Source organism: Gorilla gorilla, chromosome 8, assembly GCF_029281585.2.
Source record: "Gorilla gorilla gorilla isolate KB3781 chromosome 8, NHGRI_mGorGor1-v2.1_pri, whole genome shotgun sequence".
NCBI lineage: Eukaryota > Metazoa > Chordata > Mammalia > Primates > Hominidae > Gorilla > Gorilla gorilla.
This window is the reverse complement of record NC_073232.2, coordinates 144,544,933-144,565,772: the sequence shown is the minus strand read 5'-3', so window position 1 is coordinate 144,565,772 and position 20,840 is coordinate 144,544,933. Positions and strand designations below refer to the sequence as shown.

The window sequence follows — 20,840 nt, the reverse complement described above, 5'->3', positions numbered from 1 at the left end:
GAGCTGCGGCTGCAGGAGGAGCCGGACCAGCCCACAGCCAGCCGGGCCCCACCTGTGCAGAGACGGCGTTGGGGAGAGGAGACGCGGCCTTCCATGCACAGGCGGCTTCAAACCCAGACGTCTTTAATGGGCCTGATTCACATCAGAGGCAGGATGACTGCCTGTCCAGGCGGTGGGTGGCATGCACAGGTTCCTGGCTACAGTGTCCTCAGTGTACAAAGCTGCTACTAAGAAGCCTACGGAAATACACAATCTGTAATAAGAGGACAGTGTCTTCCTAAAGGATTGCAAAACTTCCCTGGATGAGGGCTACACGAAAGCTTAGGTGTGGGCCTTGGGGTGCGTAAAAGGGACCCTCCACGGGCGGGGCTGTGCTGCACCAAGTTCTGATGGGTCCCTGAAGTCTCAGCAGCTGTGTGAGCAGGAGGGCTCTGCGCCCACTTTCCTCCCAGGCCTGCGATGGGCACAGGCCTCTGAGGAGCGGCTGTGGGAGTGTGGGGCTCTGCGAGGCAGTGACTGGTGGTGGGGAGGCGGCGGCAAACGCCCACCACGCGGGACTCGGCCCCTCGCCGGTTCACCAAGAAGCCTGGTGTCCAGCTGCTCCCACACTGTGAGCCCGACAGGTTCCCTGTCCCCAGGCTGGGCCCAGCGGGCACTGGGGTGCCTGGGCTCAGACTGCCGGCATTGTCCCTGCCATGTGGCGCCACCTCACCCTGGCAGTGACATCTCCCCAGGTTCAGCCCTTCTCTTGAGGGGCTCTTGGCAGCAGGACCTGGGACCCCACAAGGAGAGCCTGTGGGGAGGGGGAAGGCAAGACCGCCAAGCACCTTCGAGAAACTTCTACAAAAGAAAATGCTAAGGAGGGGGGCGAGTGCCCTGGGGCTCCCACGGCCTCGGGTGGGGCCAGCACGGCTCACAGGGCCGGTCCGGGGCGTCTAGGAGAGAGAGGTGATGTTGGAGCGGCCGCCAGGTGGTGCCATGATCTTCTGTGCTGTGCGTCGGGCGATGTGGTCATCAGCCTGAGACCCTGAAGAAAGGGCACAGATGGGCAGGGGAGAATGAGGCAGGGGCAGGGGCCCTTCTATTCAAGGCGTGAGGCAGAGTCAGTGGGGCCAGGACTGCAGAGCCCCCACACACCTGCCACCACCAGAAGGCCAAACAGACCAGGTGCCCGGCAGGACTCCCATCCCTGAGGCCCGGGGTGCAGGCGAGGCTGCCCAGGAGATCATGAAACCTGCGGGGACTGTGGGCTCCAGGCTGACCCTGCAGGAAGCCCTTCCTGTCCTGAGAGGAGCCCAGGCCAGTCCTGCCTCGTCCCTACTGTGGGTTGCGGGTGATGAAAGGCTGCCCCTGGCCTCCCAGACAGTGCCGGGTTCTCAGGGACCTGCCCCCAGGCCTGAGTCCCCAGGAGGTGAGCAGGGCTTTGCTGTCACCTTCCCGGGTCCGGAGAATGCACCAGAAGCGACGCCAGAGGCCGGACCCTGGCAGCCTGAGCCCTCCCAGGCATTCCTGTATATCCCTCTAGGCCCCAGGACACAGCTCAGACCCTCCCTTGTGCCTCACGCTTGGTTCTGGGGCCGGCTGGGTGGGGACCTGGATTCCACATGATCCTGAGATCCTCGTCAAGGCCTCCCACCTCCCCTGAGGCTGGATCCATGCTCACTCCTGGGCTCCATGTGACAGCCCCACCCCAGTGCCACTCTCTTGAAGGTGAGGGTTCATCACAGCTGCCCTGGGCAGACAGCGGGCAGGAGGGGCCTCCCTAACTGGGCTCAGCCCTTGGCCCCCACAACACCCCCAGCAGCATCTCCTGCCCCAGTCCCCAGCTGGGTGCCTTCCGTGTGCAGCCCCTCTGGGCACAGGCTGGGCCCTGGTACCTGAGGCCCCGGATGCTCCGGCAGAGCCCCTCATCCCCACTGGTGCCCCAGGCCCAACTCACCAGATAGGCTGAACCCCGACTGATGTAGGTTGCGCACAGGAGGGACTGAGATCTTGCCTGGGCAGGACGCGCGGGCCTGAGCGCCACTCCCTGGCTTGGCAGGCACCATCACCTCGTGGACGGGCCCGTCATACAGCCCACGGGGCACACCGTGGATCTCCGCCAGCTGCCGGGGGGGTGGTGGGGGCAGAGACAGGGCATGAGGGGCTGAGCCTGGGCAGCTGTGGGGCCAGAGATGGGGCATGAGGGGCTGAGCATGGGCAGCTGGAGGGCTGGGCCTGCTCTGCGCCTCTCCAATGCCAGCTTCAGGAATTTGGGGCTGCCCTGGGGGGGTGCTCAACCCAAGTTCACACACGCCTCCCTCCTTGCAGTCCTCCCCATACGTGTATAATGCCCGCCTGCGGTCCCATCTACATGTGTGTGCAAACGTCCCTCCCCTCAGTCCTACCAACACAGGCGCACATGCCTCAACCTCCCTCCGAGGCCCCACGTGCACTTGTTTGTGCACAGACGCCACTGCGAGCGTCCCGGTGCATGTGTGAAGCGCCTGGTGGTCTGGGCAGACCACACCTGCTGCACCGTCAGACACGGATGATGCCGAAGCGCCTGGTGGTCTGGGCAGGACCACACCTGCTGCACCGTCAGACACGGCGTCAGACACGGATGATGCCGGGCAAGCGCGGTGTCACCACAGTAAGACACTGGACGGCCACAGGGAGGGGCTCCCGTGGCTGAGCTCCTGAGAGCCCATGTGGAGAGGAGCACACGCCCCAGTCCAGAAATCAGCGTGCACATCTGTCCATGGGGAATCCCAGAAGGACCCACACTGAGGTCCAACTGGGCAGCTCCCGTGGGGAGCTAGATTTCTGCTCACTTTATATCTGTATTTTCTCTAACAACCGTGGATGACTCAGATGGGACCCAGCTGCCATTCACAGGCATTTGCAGAGCTGATCCAGGGCCTGAAGGGCCCAGTGCCATGGGGGCCTCCCCTGCCATCTTCCGGGAGCAGGCTCTGCTCCACTTAGACCCACCAGGGCCCTGGGCAAGCAGCGGTCCCGCTCTGTCTTCCTGACCCCTCGGGGGGCCGGGCCAGGTTGACCAGGGGTGTGTTCTGGGCCCAGAACTCAGCGCCTACCTGCACAACACCCTTGCGGGTGCAGCCCTACCCTGTTGCGAGCTTTGATCCTCTTGTAGACGAAGTCCGGGAATGTTTTCCGAGGGACGAAGCGGCCCGCCCCGGGGGTGACAAACATCTTCCCGTCCTCCAGCACCACTCGGCCCTGACTTATGACTACGGCAGGCGCTCCCCGGCACTCCACTCCCTCGAAGATGTTGTACTCCACGTTCTGGGGAGAGAGGCCCGAGGGTCCAGTGCCTCCACGCTGGGGCCCAACAGTCCCATCCGCGTTGAGCCGCTGGAGCACTGTGGCTGCCCAGCGTGGAGCAGGCCTGGTGTGCCTACACCGAGCTCCTAGCAAGATGCTGGAACTGAGGGGTTGGAACTCGGGAGGAATGCCCCCCTCGGCCTACGGACCTTGTTTCTGAGTCCCGTCTCTCTCCAGGACAAAGGGGACAGGCGTGGGCAGGCAGAGAGGGTCACTTCTCCCTTGGCTAGGCAGGTGCACACGGCACCGCTCTGCCCCAGCCTCCTCCACGGCACAAGGGGACCACAGATGCAGGGGCCACGCAGCGAGGTGACGTGTACAGGGCCCATTTCAGTGTCTGGCCTGGGACAGGCTGTGTGGACGGCCCTGGGATGGCTGAGGCCACTGCTGCTGCCACGTGGGCCTCTGTCCTGCGCCTCTCCTGGGAAGGCTGCCCTGGGGTCCCGGCCCCACAAAAGCCAACCCTGACTTACAGCTGCCTTCCCTTACCAGATTGTGGGTCTTGGCAGAGATGATCTTGGTGGCCTTGGGGTTCCATATGACCAGGTCAGCGTCAGAGCCCACAGCCACTCGCCCCTTCCTTGGGTAAAAATTGAAGATTTTGGCAGCATTTGTACTGGTCACCGCGACGAACTCATTCTCGTCCATCTTCCCAGAGGCCTGGGGAACAAGAAGGCTGAGCTGAGGGCAACGGGTGGGGTTGGGGTGGGGCTTGCACGAGGACAGACACTGGGCCACCAGGACCCCACAAGGATGGATGCCAGGCCACCAGGCCCCCGTGAGGACAGACGCTGGACCACCAGGCCCTCCACAAGGTTGGACAGCAGGACACGGGGCCCCTGCCAGGTCGGATGCTGGGCCGCTGGGACCCCACAAAGATGGATACCAGGCCCCCGTGAAGGCGGGCACTAGAGTGCCACCCAGGCAGCCAAGATCAGGACAGGGCTCCAGCCACGGCCCTCGCCATGGCAACACTCGGGGTAAGAACGCCTGCCAGGCTGCACTGGTGAGTCAGGGAGCCCATCTCAGTGATGCCTGCTGGTCTGTCCCTTCCTGGGCGAAGGCTTTCTGCATTCACTTTGTGGGTAAAGCTTCCACGAAGGTTCACCGAGAGTGGAGCTTCAATGGCAACACCTGTGTCCCCTGAAAGACGTCACAGTCTCCTTGGGGAGCCCTGGAGGCTGGGGAGGCAGGAGCAGCTGAGGGGAAGAGCTCAGTTGCCCGGGGAGGTGGGGCTGAGGATGCGGGAGGGCGCGGGACAGGGCGGTGGGCTGAGGATGCGGGAGGGCGGTGGGCTGAGGATGCGGGAGGGCGGTGGGCTGAGGATGCGGGAGGGCGGTGGGCTGAGGATGCGGGAGGGCGGTGGGCTGAGGATGCGGGAGGGCGGTGGGCTGAGGATGCGGGAGGGCGCGGGACAGGGCAGTGGGCTGAGGATGCAGGAGGGCGCAGGACAGGGCGGTGTGCGACAGGTTGTGAGGGCATCGCAGGGGAGCACTAACATCACAGCGTGGAGACCCCATGCTGACCCCTGGGCAAACAGTGTCCGGGCAACACTAGAGTCTGCTGGGGGGTGGGGGGCTACCAGCTGCCCCTGTTGCTGTTGGAGTCTCATCTGGAGGGGCCAGAACCACGTGTCTGAGGCGCCCTGGGTGGGGGATCCGCCACCCCGGAGCCCGTGTGCTCTGATCTGTTTCACGAGTGTGCACTGGTTAGATGGGCTCCCTTCTGACCAGCCATCAGAATCCCGCCCACAGCCGCTCCCCAGATGGCGTGCCCCGCCCAGGTCTGTGCTCACCACACATTTTTCCCAGACCACCGACATGCGCTCCTCAATGCCGTTGGTGCCCTCGGGGATCAGCGTGAAGTTGTCCTTGCCCACAGCCTTCTGGGCAGTGGTGAAGGTGCAGTGGGCGCTGCCTGTCACCTGGAGGTCCCCGCTGGAAACAAGCCAGGGTCAGAGGGTCCTGGCCTTCCTGAGCTGGCAGAGGCCAGGTCAGCTCTAGCCCCCTTGGCCAGCACAGCTGCAGGGGCTAGAGATCATCTGAGCGGCTCTCGCTGGGCAGAGCTGGCGCCTCTGTGCAGGGGAGCGGGGACTGGTTCCTGCCAGGGGAGCCCCCGCTGGGACCAAAGGGCTCAGACTTCCCCACCCGCCACTGTCTGGGCTGCCCTATGGGAGCTGTGGGAGAGGCCTGGGGTGTCAGGGCCACGGCCTTGGCAGGGTGTGCAGCGGGCGGCTAACCTGGGGCCACCTGGAGCGGCTGCTTACCTGGACAACAAGCAGGTGAGGTGGTCTGCCGTGGTGGGGTCTGGGTTGACAGGGGGTGATGTGACAAAGGCTGCGGCCTTGGCCCAGTTCTTGCTCCAGTAGTGTGAACCATCGGTGCCCAGGCTGGCGGTGATGGGCTCCCCAAACACGACCACCCCTGCAGCACGAGGCCCATGAGAGGTGCCCCGCCGGCCACCTGCACCCCCTGGGGCCCCGAGAACTGCTGCTGCTGACACCCACAACTGCCCCTCACTTTCCTTGCCTGGGACAGCTTGTGCCCAGTCTAGAGTCCCTGGCCCTGGGCAAGAGGTGGGGCAGAGGCCTGGGTCCCGGGCAGACGTGGTTGGCCCTGGGGGTCCTTCTGGGAAAGGGAGTCTGGCCTGCGGACGCCAAGTCCTCTCTCTGCGCACACCCCACCCCAGGACCCTGGGCACTCCAGCGGGGCCAGGGCGTGCCTGTGGGCTGCGAGGCACAGTGAACTACATGGCGGCTGACTGGCCGGGGGTGCCCTGGCCATGGCCTCACCAGGGTTCCAGCTCACAGCTGAGGCAGCTCCCACCAGTGGGTGGGGGAGAAATGCTCCCAGGTGGGGTGCGGTACCCCCCGAGAAGAGCCTGGCGGGTGGGGTAACCCTGAGAAGAGCCTGGCCTGCTGCCCCGAGGCTGCTTGGTGTCCTGAGTGAGGCCCAGGCCTCACCCCTGCAGACCCCCATTCACCTGCACGCCTCAGAGTCCTTTTCCCAGTTAACTGAGTGGGTTTGAGTTTCAACCCTCGATGCAGGAAACACAGAAGGGCACCACCCACCACCACCCCCACCCCGCCCCCCACCCTGCCCAGGGACCTGCACAGCCCCAGGCAGGCCCAGAAAACGAGGTCTCTCAGGACTCAGTGGGGACAGCAGGAGGAGGGGAAACCAGACCAGATCCAGAGGCTGCCTAGGGGACGCCCCCTCATTTACCCGTCACCTGGGTTCTGTGCCTGGATCCTTGGCCCTCTCCAGCCCCAGTGATTGCTGGGGCTCTATGGACCCTCTGAGCCCAGTAGCCTCTGGGGGACACCACAGTCAAGCCGCTGCCAGTCACAGCTCTGGGTGGCACCCCCACCCCCAGGCCTGAGGCTCTCTGCAGTGCCAGGCTCCAGCTGGCTGGCATTCTGTGGGCAGGTAGCACCCCGGCTCTGGACACAGCAAAGTAAGGGGGGGGCCTCCTTGTTGGAACTGGAATTCTCTCTTGGAGACACTCCTCATCATTCCATTCTCCCCACACCCACCCCCACTGGAAATGGGATGAGCGTCCCCATGTTTTGCCTCAGGGCCCCTGGTGAGCAGCTGCTGCTCCAGTGAGGCTGGAAACTCAGGTCCAGCCCCTGCTCCGATGCAGGGACTCAGGGTCCAGTGCCCCGCCCCGATGCAGGGACTCAGGGAACCTGCATCTCCCCAGGGCTGCACCCAGGAGGCCGAGACCATGGCCCCTCGGCATCAGAGGCGGGGCTGGGTGCTCACCTCTGCGCTTGGCCTGGGCGATGGCGTCGGCCGCCCCCTTGCTCATCACCTTGGTGACGTACAGCGGGCAGTTGGCCTGCTTGGCGATGGTGACAGCTCGGTACACTGCCTCAGCCTCCACCTGGGGACGAGATGAGAGGGATGAGGCCACACGAGGGCCCTGGGACTCCAGACCAGTGTGGGCAATGGGGATGCCCAGTGTCACCCATGGGATGCCAGGCTCAGGGCAGCCTAGTAGGAGTGACCCAGCCTCGGGCTCAGTGCCTGGGCCTGCTCACGCCATCTTCTGGGCCCCAGGTACAGGCTGTAGGGTTGTGGGGGGATGGAGGACAAGTGCCTGGCACAGGGAGGATTCACGCCTCCCAGATGAGGTCGGGGCGAGCACAGTGGCAGGGCCAGGAGCCCAGGGCCAGGGTCAGCACAGCCCCAGGCAGCAGTGGTCTGGGCGGAGTTGGCTCGGGTGTGCTGTGGTGCCCTGGGATCTTACCTCCTCGGGGTGGCTGAGCACGTGGCCCTCGGGGCCAGTGATGCCGAACTCCAGCAACCGCTTCTGCTCCTAAAGAAACCAACAGGATGCCTCGCTCCAAGCCCTGAAGGGAGCCTGGGCCTTGGATGCTAAGCCCAAGGCTAGGAGGCCCCATTCCCCAAGTGGTCCTGGACCCCCAGGCCTCCCAGAATTTCCCAGCCACAGAACACTCAGAATAGAGGGCAGAGGAGCTTGGAGAGGTGCGATTCCTGCTCCCTGAGTTACCAAGGAGGGGACAGCTCTGATAGGGGAAAGTGGCTCCCCCAAGGCTGCAGGGCTCCTGACTGATGGCACCAAGACCCCACCCCCCCACCACTATGCCCATCACGCTGCCTCTCCCAGCGGGGGCATGTGTGGGGGTGTGCACAGGCAGGGAGGGCTCTGCAGGTCAGGAGTGGACGACCACTCCTTCCTCCAGCACTGCCTTTCCGTGCAGATTTGCACTACAGCGTCCGCTCGTGTCAGGGAAGACATGGTACCGGCCAGAAGCAGCAGCCCCAATACTGAGGCTCCCTCCCTCTCTATGTGGAGCATCCCTAGACCCAGGACAACCTCCTGACGGTGCAGCCGGGGCCTGGCCTTGGTCCACAGAAGTGTCTGTGATGCCCCGATGCCCTCACAGCTGGACGGGTGGACGAGGACACTGGGGACCCCCCACCTGCCCCTGCCCGAGTGCCACCACCTTCCTGTAGAGCTCAGGAGGTGGGCAGAGCCCATCCCGTCCCAGGAAGTCTCACTGTAGGTTTGCAGTGTCAGGGAGGTGTGTCCTGTGTGGTGACCCCCACTGAGGTCCCACGAGTATGGGGTGGCCCACGCTCTGAACTCCATCTGTACCTGTGGGTGCCTCTGCTAGAGGGGAAAACAAGGTGCAGGGCCCAGGGGCTTAGGGGCCAGGCTGCCTCAGCCCCAAGGGCCTGGGGGGTTGGCACCACTGCACGCGGGCTCAGGCCCTCCCCAGCCCAATGGGATGTGTCTGAAGGATGTGGCCCTGTCAACATGGGTGCCCTTGGCTGGAAGGAAGGTGGTAACCCAACCCCCAGAGGGTACCCCGCTCCACAGGAGGGGCCTCGATCCCTGGGGCTGACACTTTGCTTTTGAGGTATTTTGGATAAGAAGTGTTGATCAAGGACAAGCTGTTTTATGGCCTCAAAGCTCCCCACCCGCCCCCAGTCTCTCTAACTCACTGGTTGACCTTTGACTCGGGGTAAGCTACGACCCTCCCTCAAGGTTTTGTGGGATTCTGTGCTGATGTCTGCGTATCATGAAAGTCACCCTCAGACCCCTGCCCCACCCCACAGGCAGCCCCTGCGCCTGCCCCACGGCAGCCCTGCCCCACGGCAGCCCCTGCCCCACCCCACAGGCAGCCCCTGCCCCGCCCCACAGGCAGCCCCTGCGCCGCCCCACGGCAGCCCCTGCACCTGCCCCACGGCAGCCCTGCCCCACGGCAGCCCTGCCCCACGGCAGCCCTGCCCCACGGCAGCCCGGCCCCACGGCAGCCCGGCCCCACGGCAGCCCTGCCCCACGGCACCTCCTCCACGATGTCCCCGTTCTCAGCGTGCACCTGGGCCAAGGCCCCCAGGTCCCGGATGATGCTGAAGATCTCGTACATCTGGGAAGAGAAGTGGTGGCGTCCTGGGTGGGGCTGTGCCTGCACCAGCAGCGGCCTGGGATACACCCGCCCACTCCCTTCCCCACGCCTGCCCTTACCTGGCTGTCGCTGCACTGGCACCGGTCCTTGTATGCCATGAAGACCAGGAAGGAGTTCACGCCTGGAGAAGAGGCAGGGGTCAGAGGCTCAGCCATCACCGGTCAGACAACCCAAGGAGCCTCTGCTGCTCCTGCCCACTGGAGGGTTGGGGGTCTTGGGCCCCACCTCCGCAGTGCTTCCGTCGCGGGCTTGCCAGCCCTGCGAGCAGACCCCCGCTTCCACGCACACACCAGCAAGCTGGGAAGTGAGGCGGGGGCAGCTACATCCAGGCCCTCCTTGCCTGCTCCTGTGCTCCGGGTTAGGAACTGATTGTCCACCCAGCGGCAAATGCCAGGTGAGAACCCCTCACACCCATCCAGCAGACCCCCCGTTACTGGAAGAGCCGCTGTGCCTGGGCTCTCGGCCTCAGTTCCAGTGGGTCCCTCCTGGAAGTGCGGCCCGGGCTGCGCTGTGCTGGGGACCTGCATTCTGGCCGCCCAGCACATCCAGCACCTGCCTGCAGGGCCTTGGAGCCCCACTTGCCATGCCTGGCTCACAGTGCAGGCTTGTGGGACCACCCAGATCTCAGGGCTGGGCCCTTAGGATGAGCAGAAGGACGAGGGGCTGCCTCTGACGCTGGGGCCCAAACAGGAAGAGGGCTGAGCTCTCCTGTTTCCTGGGCAGCCACAGCCCATCCACCTCCCCCAGGACTCGGAACTTGTGTGGGGACCGGCCTGGGCCTGGAGGCAAGATCCCAACCTCCCATCACTCAAGCCCACCCAGCCCATGGCATCCCCTCCTCGCTGGGTGGAAAGTGCTAGTGTGACAAGCTAAGGCACACTGGGGAAACTGAGTCACCCTGTGCCCCACAAGCCATCCCTCCAGGTAGCAACCTGCATGTGACCTGGAGTTCGAGGCCTGCCCCCGAGCGTCTGAGGAAGGTGATGTTTGGGTTGCGCAGTGCTGTCCCTGCAACACCACCCCGTGGGCACAGGACCGACGACTCCTGCATGGCGCTCGGGGAGCAGAGGCCCCAGCACTGCCAACACAGGGTGAGGGGAGGTGCAGGCCCTGCTTCCACCTCCGCTCTGAGACACGAGGCCACAGGCCTCCCAAGTCCACTCACAGAACAGCATGGGTGGCAGAGCAGCTGCCTGGAGTGAGGCCCAGGGACTGAGGATTGACGGGCTCCACCAGCCCCCGGGCAGGGAGGTGAGGGGTCCTGACATCAAGGGGCACCTATGTGATGACCGTCACCCTCTGGGGAATGGGAACCCAGAGGAATGGCCTTGAAGAAATGCCCCTGCCTCCTTCAGGTCTGTAGGGAACGGGTAGCAGGCGTCCCTGGGAGTGCCAGGGCCTGACAGGCTTCTGGGCTTGCTTGGACCCCATCCCGCCCCCACCTCCAGGCTGGAAGCTGTGGGCCGGACTCAGATTAGGAGAGATCGGCTATAATCAGATATGCCACTTGTCAAACCCACTATGAAACTCTGATGTGGTTTTAGCTTCAGGGTTTTTTGTGGGGAAAAATGTTAACTTGTTTATACACTGATCTGTTTTAGCACTGGTGACAACAAAGAGTTATGGATTTCAAAGGGTCTCTCCCTCTGAAAGGATCCCCAGATGCTAGGAGACTGGGGAACTGCTGCTCTTCCACCCTGGGCAGCCTCTTTTCTAAGAAACGACGGATCTGCTGCATCTTTTCATCGGGAGGACAATTCCAGGATGGGTCCCTCGGATTGGGAAAGAGAAGGCCTCTTGGTCCAGAGCCTTTGAAGGTGGGATGGGCCTTCAAATGACTTTTCTCCAACTTCCACTCAAACCTGGACACCAGCCCCCAGGGCAGAGCAGCACCATCGGCAGAACACAGGGTCAGGGCAGAGGCCCCTCCACCAGGCTCCATGCCCACCCTCCAGCCCCTCCAGCCGCCCTCACCCTTCTCCTTGACCAGGGCCTCCAGCTCCTCCTTGATGCTCTCGTGCCAGCGGGTGATGTCCACGTGCAGGGAGTAGTCGCAGCAGGCCGCGCTGTCCGCCCGCTCCCGCCACTGCTCGTAGGCCGCCAGCAGGCTCACACCCATGTCGGGGAAGACGTGGTCCACTGTGAAGGCAGCATGGTCAGCAGCTTCCCCCACTGGTCCCTGGTTCCCACCTCTGCCTCCTCCATGGGAGATTCTGTTTCATGTTCCCAAGAGACCAGAGGACCATTTGAGGGAGACACAGCAGAGGCCACCGGCCCCCGAGAGAGGATGACGCTGCCACAAACCCGTTCTATCGCTTTGTTCAAAGAGGAACCTTCTGTCCCAAGTCCCCCAGCCACCCTCTGAGCACAGAAGGGAGAGGGGAGAGAGGAAGAGCCCCACCCCAAACCATCCCCACTCCCACATCGCACTTGGAGGAGCACAGGAGGTTGGGGGTTTGCCCTGCCTCCAGCTCCTGTCAGGCTGGGTGAGGCACCCCCAGGGTCAGGCTGGGCCAGTGCGCTGTCTAAGGTGCTGGGCCCCGCCTCTGGGTGCCTTCCTAGAACAGTGGGAGCTGGGCTGGTTTCCCGAGTGCCCCACAAGACTTGAAAGGGGCCATCCTGCCCCCTGCACACAGCCATCACGCTGCTGCCCCACCAACCACACACCCAAGGCCCGAACACTGCTCACTGGCCTCTCCTGGTGCAGCCAGAGACAGCTCCAAGCCAGGTGGTCGGACAGGAGGGCGCACCCACCAGGGATGCCTTCCTCCAGCACAGCCCTCCCTCGGGCCCCTACTCATCCCAACAGGATGAAGTGTGCACCCACCCTCCCTGCAGCCATCCACAGTGCCAGCCTGGGCCTGCAGGCCGAGGAAGACAAAGGCAGGACAGAGGCCAGCCTCGTGTCTGTGGTGTTTCTCTGTCTTCACGGGGACCCACAGCTGGCCGGGTGCCTTGGCACTGGCACGAGGCAGGTGGTCTCGACTGTGCAGACGTCCTGACCGGCTTGGGCCGCCCCCTGAAGGGTGCGAGCAGTGGCCAGTCTCCTCAGACTGCAGGATGGGCTGCTGCTGGTGTTTCCTCCCTTTGTGGCTGAGTAAACCAAACCAAGCTGTGATTTGGTAACGGCTAAATGTCCTGTGAGGTGTCTCAGGGTCCTCAGAGCTGCCCTCCCCGGTGTGCCAGGGACACAAAGCAACTGACGTGCATTAACTCACACATACCTCACAAGCTCATGAGGCCAGTGTTCTGTTTTACAGATCAACAAAGTGTGACTTATAAAAGCCAGCTGAGTTTATCTGGAGTCACACAGCTAGAAAACCATAGAACCAGGTTCAGCTAGGCTCCTCAGACCCGTTCTCAACCACAGCAGTGATGTCTGCGCCAGACGACGCCGCAGAGTGAATGGCACCCAAGGCCACACAGTGCAGTCAAGGTCTAGGCTCTAAGGCCTTGTCCTGCCTCCTGAGCTCGCCACGTGCTCGTGGTGGGCAGGCGGACTCCCCTCACCCGCCTGTTAAACTAGGCTTAGCTGAGCCCAGCTGGGCTGAGCTCAGAGGGTTTTAGGAGGAGAGCATGTGAGCCGATGGGTGTCAGGATAGAGCCCGTGCCGGGCACGCAGCCAGCACTACAGAAATAGCAACTCTGGTTATTTTTTGATGGAATAATAATGAGCATTGCTTTTATCTTTTTCTAAAAATACAGTCTCCATCCTTAACTCTTCTTGACATGAGCAAGAATCTTCCAGATATCAAGCTTCCGAGGCGTGTGGCTCAAGGTCAAACATGTATCTGGCATTTCAGAAAGCATGACCGCTCCCCTCGCCCAAGGCATTTGAGTTTTCCAACCCCCAACTCCGGGCTGGCTACTAGTGCCCAGGGAAATACAAGTGGACACACGTCAGTCACTGATTTCCAGTCCTGGAAATCCCAGGAGCATTCCAGCACTGGCCACGCAGAAACACCCAGAGACACGGATTAGAAAAGCACTCCAGGTTCTCAGACAGATGCAATAAAGGCAGACAGCTGAGAAAGGCACCTTTAGGCGACACTCCTCCTCCCACACACACCTGGCCAGAGGGAGGGGCAGCAGATGCTGGCTGCCCCCTGTAGAGGAGGAGACCCAGACACTCACAGATCATGGTGGTTCCTCCTGCTAGCGCTGCCTTGGTGCCCTGACAGAAGTCGTCAGCTGGGGTCATGCCCAGGACAGGCATCTGCAGCCTTGTGTGGACGTCAACGCCACCAGGAAGGACCATCAGGCCATGGGCGTCAATGGTCTTGATGCCCCCAGGGACGATGAGGTTTTCTCCGATTTGTCTGAAAGCAGCAGAGATTTCACTGGTTACAGGGAGCCCAGGTCAGAGCCCAGATGGGCTCCCAGCAACGCAGCAGAGCTAAAGGGTTTGCATGAGCTCCAGACCCCGAGGAAACGGCCAGCACGGCCGGCCACTCAGTGGACTAGCTCCTCAGGAGTGCCAGGAAGCAAAGCATCACTCAGCGCAGCTCAGGACGGTCACTGCAGGGTCCAGCCTCATGCAGACGCCACGCCCTGTGGTTTTCCACTCAGGTCCCTGGTTGCTACTTTTTTGACTAGAGGAGGGAGCAGCTTAACAAACGGAAGCAGGTGCGCTAATAGGTGTGGGCACCAGTATTTAGGAAGCAGCTGCTGTGAGCCAGGCACCATACTAAGTGCTGTGATGAACAAAGAAACGTGGAAGCTAGTGTCCTGCTTTCGCCCCACAGCCACCCGACATACCTCTGCCCTCACCAAAGGCCGGGGCTCTGACAGTGGCCACCAGCTTACTGCTGCCAAGGATGGGTTTAGAAAAGAAGAAACCTCTCCCATGGATTTCACCCAAAAGTCAATGCCTGGATACCATGTGACCAGTGTGTACACAAGAGGTGGGAACATACTTTCAACTGCCTGGATACCACGTGACCAGCGTGTACACACGAGCTGGGAACCTATTTTCACCTGCCTGGATACCACGTGACCAGCGTGTACACATGAGCTGGGTACTATTTTCACGTGCCTGGATACCACGTGACCAGCGTGTACACACGAGCTGGGAACTATTTTCACCTGCCTGGATACCACGTGACCAGCGTGTGCACACAAGCTGGGAACATACTTTCAACTGCCTGGATACCACGTGACCAGCGTGTACACACGAGCTGGGAACATACTTTCAACTGCCTGGATACCACGTGACCAGCCTGTACACACGAGCTGGGAACCTATTTTCACCTGCCTGGATACCACGTGACCAGCGTGTACACACGAGCTGGGAACATACTTTCAACTGCCTGGATACCACGTGACCAGCCTGTACACATGAGCTGGGAACCTATTTTCACCTGCCTGGATACCATGTGACCAGTGTGTGCACACAAGCTGGGAACATACTTTCAACTGCCTGGATACCACGTGACCAGCATGTACACACGAGCTGGGAACCTATTTTCACCTGCCTGGATACCATGTGACCAGTGTGTACACACGAGCCGGGAACTATTTTCACCTGCCTGGATACTGTGACCAGCGTGTACACACGAGCTGGGAACATACTTTCAACTGCCTGGATACCACGTGACCAGCGTGTACACACGATCTGGGAACGTATTTTCATTTTCGGCAGAAACTTACTTTATCAAGCCGTCTTCCACGTGCACATCAGCGTAAAAGGACTGGTCGTCATTCACGATCCTCCCACCTCTGATCAGAAGGCGGTCACTCTATCGGGAACAACAAAGGGTAATTTTTCTCCAAACTGAGTTACTCAGTAACACTCTTGGTGCAACTCCTTCCTCTGAAATTATGATTGAAACATTCAGGCAAAATTTCTAGACGTAAAAACGAGCACAAAAGCCTGCAGCGGCTTACTATTCCCCAAGAAGTGGCACCAGGCGCTCAAAAACAGTTGCCCCTGGAAGCGCCACGCACGCCCCAGAGCTGCTGCTCAGACCTCGCTGAGGGCAAAGCCTGTGTTGGTGAAAGTGTGGCAGTGCCACAGGTCATATTTATATCTTCTAATTTACCACTGGATTGAGGAGCCCCAGCCTGAGGTGGGAGGCAAACGCTGTCTCATGACCTCCTGTGCAGCCTCAGAGATCCTGCTCTCCTCCACCCTGTCTTCCACCCACGCGGAGGAGGCTGGGACTGGACGGAGCTGGACTTTGGTTCCACCCAAACACTACAGACCGGTGATGGTGCCAGGAGGCGGAGGCGGAGGCAGACAGCGCCCCCACAGGCATGGTCCCCACCCCAGGAGGCTGCCTTCCACTGAGGGAAGACCAACGGCAGCAAAAACACACGTGCACAGATCATCACAGTCGGTGACGAATGCGCAGAGCACAGTGAGGGCGCCCATGGCAGGGCCATGAGAGAGGGGCTGGGAGAAGGACCTCCGGGGCCAGGGTGGCTGATACAGGGGCAAGGCAGACATGGCGAGCGTTCCAGCCAGGAAGCAGCCTGGCCTTGGGGCAGGAAAGGGCTTGAGCTGCCATCAGCAGACCTGGGAGGAGGCCGAGGGCTGGAACCTTCTGGTGGGGTGGTGGTGCCAGAGGCAAGTCGGTGCCCAGAGCTTGGCAGGGGCAGGATATGTAGGCCTGGGGACTCCATGGCTGCCCCCTGACTGGGGGCCTTAAGCAGGTTTCAATCCTGGTTTCATGTTTTAAAGAGATCACCTTGGCTGCTGTGTTAGAAAGTAGATTGTGACATGTAACAGTGGAAGCTGGATCATTGCTGGGGCGATTTCTGAGTGAGATGAGGGGCTCTGGGACAGGACTATGGGAAGGGACGGGAGGAGAGTGGATTCCAGAGAGGCTGGGAGTCAGGAGGGCAGGACTTGCTGACCAAGAGGCCATGGGGGTGATGGGGAAGAGATGGGGTGACCTCGGTTCCAGTGCAGCTCGGACGCACTCCCAGTGGGACACAGAGCGTCAGGCTGGTGAGGCCCACTCTTTGTGGGTCAGCCCTAGCAGCACAGAGCTGTGGCGTTAGACAGGGATTGACTCCAGTGCTTGGCAGTCATAAATCCACTTCTAAGAATCCTACCAGATGGCCGGGAAGCAGAAGATTAGGCAGAAAGTAGGGTGTCACTGATGGGACTCTGCATGACCGTCAGAGGTGAAGATCTGACCTCATTGGAGAATGGGGGAGAGAAACACAAAAAAGGAGTGAAAGGAGGTGGAGAAGGACACGCCCACGGGTTGGACTCGGCAACGCTTTTCCCTCCACCGTCTGGCGTGTGCCTCAGCACGCCCTGCAACTGACCAGGCAGGACTGACCGCCTGCATTTAACAGGGAGGTCCGGCTGCCTGCTCTGGGTTTCCAGGGCCCACCCATAGGTGGCCAGGGCCCTAGCCTGGGGCTGCAGCCTTCACACACCGTCAGTCTGAAGCCAAGAGCATTAAACTGAAATGCACACTTGGTAAAACTCTCAGAATGAGAAGGAGTTCATTATCTAGGAGCTCCATTCCAGGATTCACTGCTGACATCTAACTGTGGGGCTGTATTTTCAGGATCCCAGTGACTTGTCAACCTCTACCCCATAGTCTACAAACGGTTGGCAGACTATGCCACAGGCCAGACCCAACCCTCTACCTGTCTTCATACAGCTCTAGGCTAAGAATAGTTCTTGTATATTCACTGAAAACAATAACAAGAATATGTCATGACTCAAAAATTCTATGAAGTTCACACTGCAGCATCCACAGATAAAGTTTTGTTGGAACACAGTGGTGCCCACTGACTTCCTAAATGTCCAGGACTGCTTTCCTGGCAGGGCCAAGCAGCTGCGACAGGAACAGCGTGGTCCACAAAGCTGACAACATTTACTCTCGGGCCGGTTGTGGAAGAAGTTGTAGACCCTTGGTCTACAGAGCTGTCTGTTCCCAGCCGCTGCACCTCTCCTCCTCCTGCCCAGTCCCAGCTGAGCGCCAGGCTCAGCCCTGACCCGGCACCACCATGCATTTGCAGAGCCTCTGTGGCCGCATCAGGCCCTGGCTGCCTTCCCGGTGCTGTCCCTCCTCTTCACTTTCCACCCCTCCCAGGGGACCCATGCATTTTCAAGGAAGCCCTAGAAAACGCAACCGGGCAGAAGGAGGCTTGAGGAGACGTGTGGTCTGGGCTCTCTGCTCATAGGCGCCCAAGTGTTCAGGCACCCACACTGAGACTGGGTTTGGAACCCAGAGGAGACGCAGCTGGGGTGTGGGGCCATGCTCTTCTTACTGCACTCATCCAGATGAAGGTGAAAGTTCCCGGGAAGCAGCTGCCCCTCCGCACTGACATGGTTGCCTGACCTCCCCTGGGAAGGGGTCCTCCTGCCACCCCCAAACTCGACCCCCACATGCCAGCTGACTGGCAAGACCTCCTGCATCAAGACCAGACCCAGCCGGGCAGAACCCTCTGGAGGCAGCAGCCCCTCCCATCTGGAGAGGGGAGGGCTCCTTCCTCGCTCAGCGTCTGGGGGAGTGAAGCCCACAGCCCACGGCTCGAGCTAATGCCAGAGGTCAGACCCCACGGCCCTCCCACCGAGGCCAAGTCCAGAGTCGGGTCTGGGACCCCATGGACTCCCCCGCCCAGGTCCTGCCGGGTCCCGAAGCCTCCTTTCTCCCACCCCCATCTCCCGCCGCCCGAGTGGGGAGGCTTTGTTTCTGGCAGAGCGGGACCTCCCGCGCCGGTGCGTGTGGGTGTTGGGGAGGGGTCTCTGCTCTCGAAGGTTCAGGGGCTGCCAGGGTTCCCGGCCAGTGGCCCTTGACCGCTCGCTTTCCTTGGAGTCGCTGAACCCAGGTTACTGGAAGGGTTCGGGGCCACCAGGGACTCCGACCAGAGCGGCTGGGGCTAAATCGCTTTGTCTCGGACAAAGAGCTCCCGACGCAGCGCCAGTGCATCCAAGGGGCGGGCGACCCACGAGCTGCGCCGGGAACGGCATCTCCCCGCGCCCCGGACCAGCCCGAGCCAACAAAGGGCCGCGTCCGCCCGCCTCGCCCACCCGACCGCCGTGGGAGGAAGGAGCCTCTAGCGCTCCGAGGGACAGGCCGCCCGGCCCCGGGTTCTCCCCGGGCGCAGCCGAGGCTCCCGGAAGCCGGCAGGGCAGGGCCGGGCCGGGCCGGGCCGGGCCGGGCCTGGGCGCCCCGCTCCGTAAGGGGATCTGCGCGGCGCTAGCGGGGACTCTCGGACCCTGGGGCGCGAAGGAGCCGAGCAGGGAAGGGCGGGCGCCAGGACAGGGGCCAGACGCAAAGGCAGGGACCCCCCCACGCACAAGACCAGGAGGGTCCGCCCCGCGTCCAGGCCCCACTCCGGGCGGCGGGCAGGGGGCGCCGGGCGAAGCGGGACCGGGCTCACCGTGATCCGGGGGATGCTTTTCTTGCCCTGGAAGGACATCCTGCTCCTGGGGGTCTCTGGCAGGGGCGGCACGAGCGGGGGCGGGCGGGGGGACGCGTGCGTGGGGACGGCGGGAGACAGACTGCGAGCGCGCGGGGCCGCACGGCTCCGTTCCGGTCCCGCCCCCACCCCGGCTCCGCCCCCGGCATGCCCCGCCCCCGACAAGCCCCGCCTCACCCCGCCCATCAGCCCCGCCCCCGCCCTCAGCCACTCCTTCGCTTTAAAGCCCCCCACGCTGGAACCGCTGCAGGGTCTGATCTCTGCACCCCGGGCCCCCGCGCAGACCCGCGGACGAGCGCTGGGTGGGGATTTCAACCTGCTCCAGCTGATGTGTGCGGAGTTTGCACCCCGGGGAGACGAGGGAGAGAGTCCGGCCACGTCCTGCCAGGCCCCGCCCGCGCCCCCGCTGCCCTCCAGCGCGGAACCCAGGTCCCAGGAGACGCGAGGCGCCCAAGGCCCCGGGATTCCGAGCCAGTCAACCCCGGGCCGCGACGCTCTGGGAACCGCACCCGTCCAGGAAGGCACCTTGGCCAAAGCCGGCTCCTTCGCAGATGACCCGGGCCAGGGTCCGAGCGCCAGGCTGTGACCCCGCGAGGCTGTTCCACGCTGGCCGCGAGAGACGGAGGGCAGGAGGAGGGGCCCGAATAGGACAGACACAGAGAGAGCGAGACAGAAAGAGGCGCTCGCGCTCCCCAGGGACCGGGACGCGGTGGCGGGCGGGACCTCGCGGGGGTGGGAGGTGGTCGCAGGACCCAGAAGGCTCAGGACCTTTACGGATAGGGAGGACCCCGCAGGGGGGAGCGGGGGAGCCCCACGCCCGGCGTCCTCCGGGTGCGAGGGTCTCGGGGAGTCCGAGCCCGGGCCCACGGCCTCTGTCCCGCGGCCACTACCTGCTGGGGGTCCCGGGCCTGGGCCACGCCGGGCTGCCCTCGGGGACTTGCTACGGCCGTTGAGGGGTCTCCGCGCGCCGCGCAGACTCGCCTCCCAACCCGAGGGCCCGGGCAGCCGCCGCCCAGAGCATCCAGCGGCAGCGTCTTGCTCTCGAAGGCGTCCTCCACGCAGCGGAACACGCAGCCGAGCTTGGGCCGGGCCAGAGGCTTCGCGGGCTCCCGAGGCTGCCGCGCGGTCATGGCAGGAGCGGGCGACAGAATCCGGTCTCGGAGCCTCCTGTAGCGAGGTCTGCGCGGCAGGTGCACTGGGCGGACCTGGCGGCCGCGCCCTATCCCCGCCTCCTGCCGCCCCGCAGCGCTGCGCGGAGCTGGCGCTGTCCGCGTAGCGGGTGCTGAACGCCCCATTCTGGCCCCTGGGTGCTCGCTTAGTCCCGGCCACGCTCGGCTGCTCGCCCTCGGGACACACTGCGCGCTGGGAAGGCCGGGCAGGGAGTGCGCACCGGAGAAACCGCTGTGGGAATCCCGGCCACATTTCCAGGCCCCTTGGGCCGTCCCACGCCAGACAAGAAAGCCCTGACTCCGAAACCCTGGGCGAGTGTGGAGGGCGCGCGGGGGTGGGGTGTACCCGCCCACGCAAACTGCTGCTGATCTCCCTTAAAGCCGAGTTAGAGGCTTGGGGCGAGACAGGAGTGACGGGCGATGCTGTCACTCCATCTGTCATTCTACCCAGCCTGCAGCGGCTGAATTCGAACCCAGAGACTTCGGGCCTTTGCGTTGTTACCGCAGTCCGCACTTCAAAGCCAGAGTTTGGCCACTGAGTCACCATGACCTCGAGTACTGGCGGGGCCTGAGCCAGCAGAGCTAAGTCCAGCAGCTTCCCACCCCTTCGTCGTCCTCTGGGCTCCCCCTCCCCTAAATGATTAATGCAATGTTACTCACCTGTGTGGGACCGTCCACGGCAAATATCACCAACTGTTCTTATGCACGTGCAGAAGTTCCGTCCCTTTCCTGTCTGATCTCTTCCATGGTTCACATTTGACCAACAGCCACAGGAGGGAGCCTCCCAGGTGGTCGACCGGAGCCAGGTGCTGCTAGGCACCTGACTGCAGAGCTTGCCCTCCAGGTGATCTCGCAGGTGAGAACTGGGGCTTTCCTCCACAGTGGGCGGAAGGCGCGGACTCCGTTTCTGGTGTGCAGAGGCATTCACTGTTCAGAGAATGAACTCAGAAGTGCAGAAATGGCTCATACGGCTTTCAGTTCAAACTTTAATACCTTTGAGGGGACTTTAATCG

General features: G+C 62.6%; 1 protein-coding gene across 3 annotated transcripts; it reads right to left on the bottom strand.

Moving 5' to 3' along the window:
* Positions 1-106: 106 nt before the first annotated feature.
* DPYSL4 (dihydropyrimidinase like 4) lies at positions 107-18,790 on the bottom strand. 3 transcript variants are annotated; one of them, XM_055354043.2, is made up of 14 exons: positions 18,620-18,790; positions 14,918-15,006; positions 13,403-13,587; positions 11,243-11,407; positions 9,328-9,389; positions 9,149-9,229; positions 7,582-7,650; positions 7,095-7,215; positions 5,594-5,750; positions 5,123-5,264; positions 3,817-3,987; positions 3,109-3,288; positions 1,940-2,105; positions 107-1,027 (listed from the first exon to the last, which is right to left on the bottom strand). In XM_055354043.2, exons 1-14 carry the CDS (start codon positions 18,656-18,658, stop codon positions 936-938), a joined length of 1,719 nt encoding a protein of 572 aa, XP_055210018.1. In that variant the 5' UTR covers positions 18,659-18,790; the 3' UTR covers positions 107-935. The 3 variants fall into 3 exon arrangements, 2 of the variants coding, with proteins under 2 accessions (XP_055210018.1, XP_018891122.1); XM_019035577.4 differs by lacking the exon at positions 18,620-18,790 and adding an exon at positions 15,786-16,554; XR_010135330.1 differs by lacking the exons at positions 107-1,027; positions 1,940-2,105 and adding an exon at positions 2,112-2,509 and having other exon boundaries at positions 2,570-3,288; positions 18,620-18,785.
* Positions 18,791-20,840: the final 2,050 nt, after the last annotated feature.

Coding starts and splice junctions, on each gene's coding strand:
- DPYSL4 (XM_055354043.2), bottom strand. CDS start 18,658: ATGTCCTTCCAGGGCAAGAAAAGCATCCCCCGGATCACG. Junction 7,651..9,148: donor ACGGGGACATCGTGGAGGAG/GTGCCGTGGGGC, acceptor TGGTTTCTTTAG/GAGCAGAAGCGGTTGCTGGA. Junction 1,028..1,939: donor GTCGGGGTTCAGCCTATCTG/GTGAGTTGGGCC, acceptor CCCTTTCTTCAG/GGTCTCAGGCTGATGACCAC.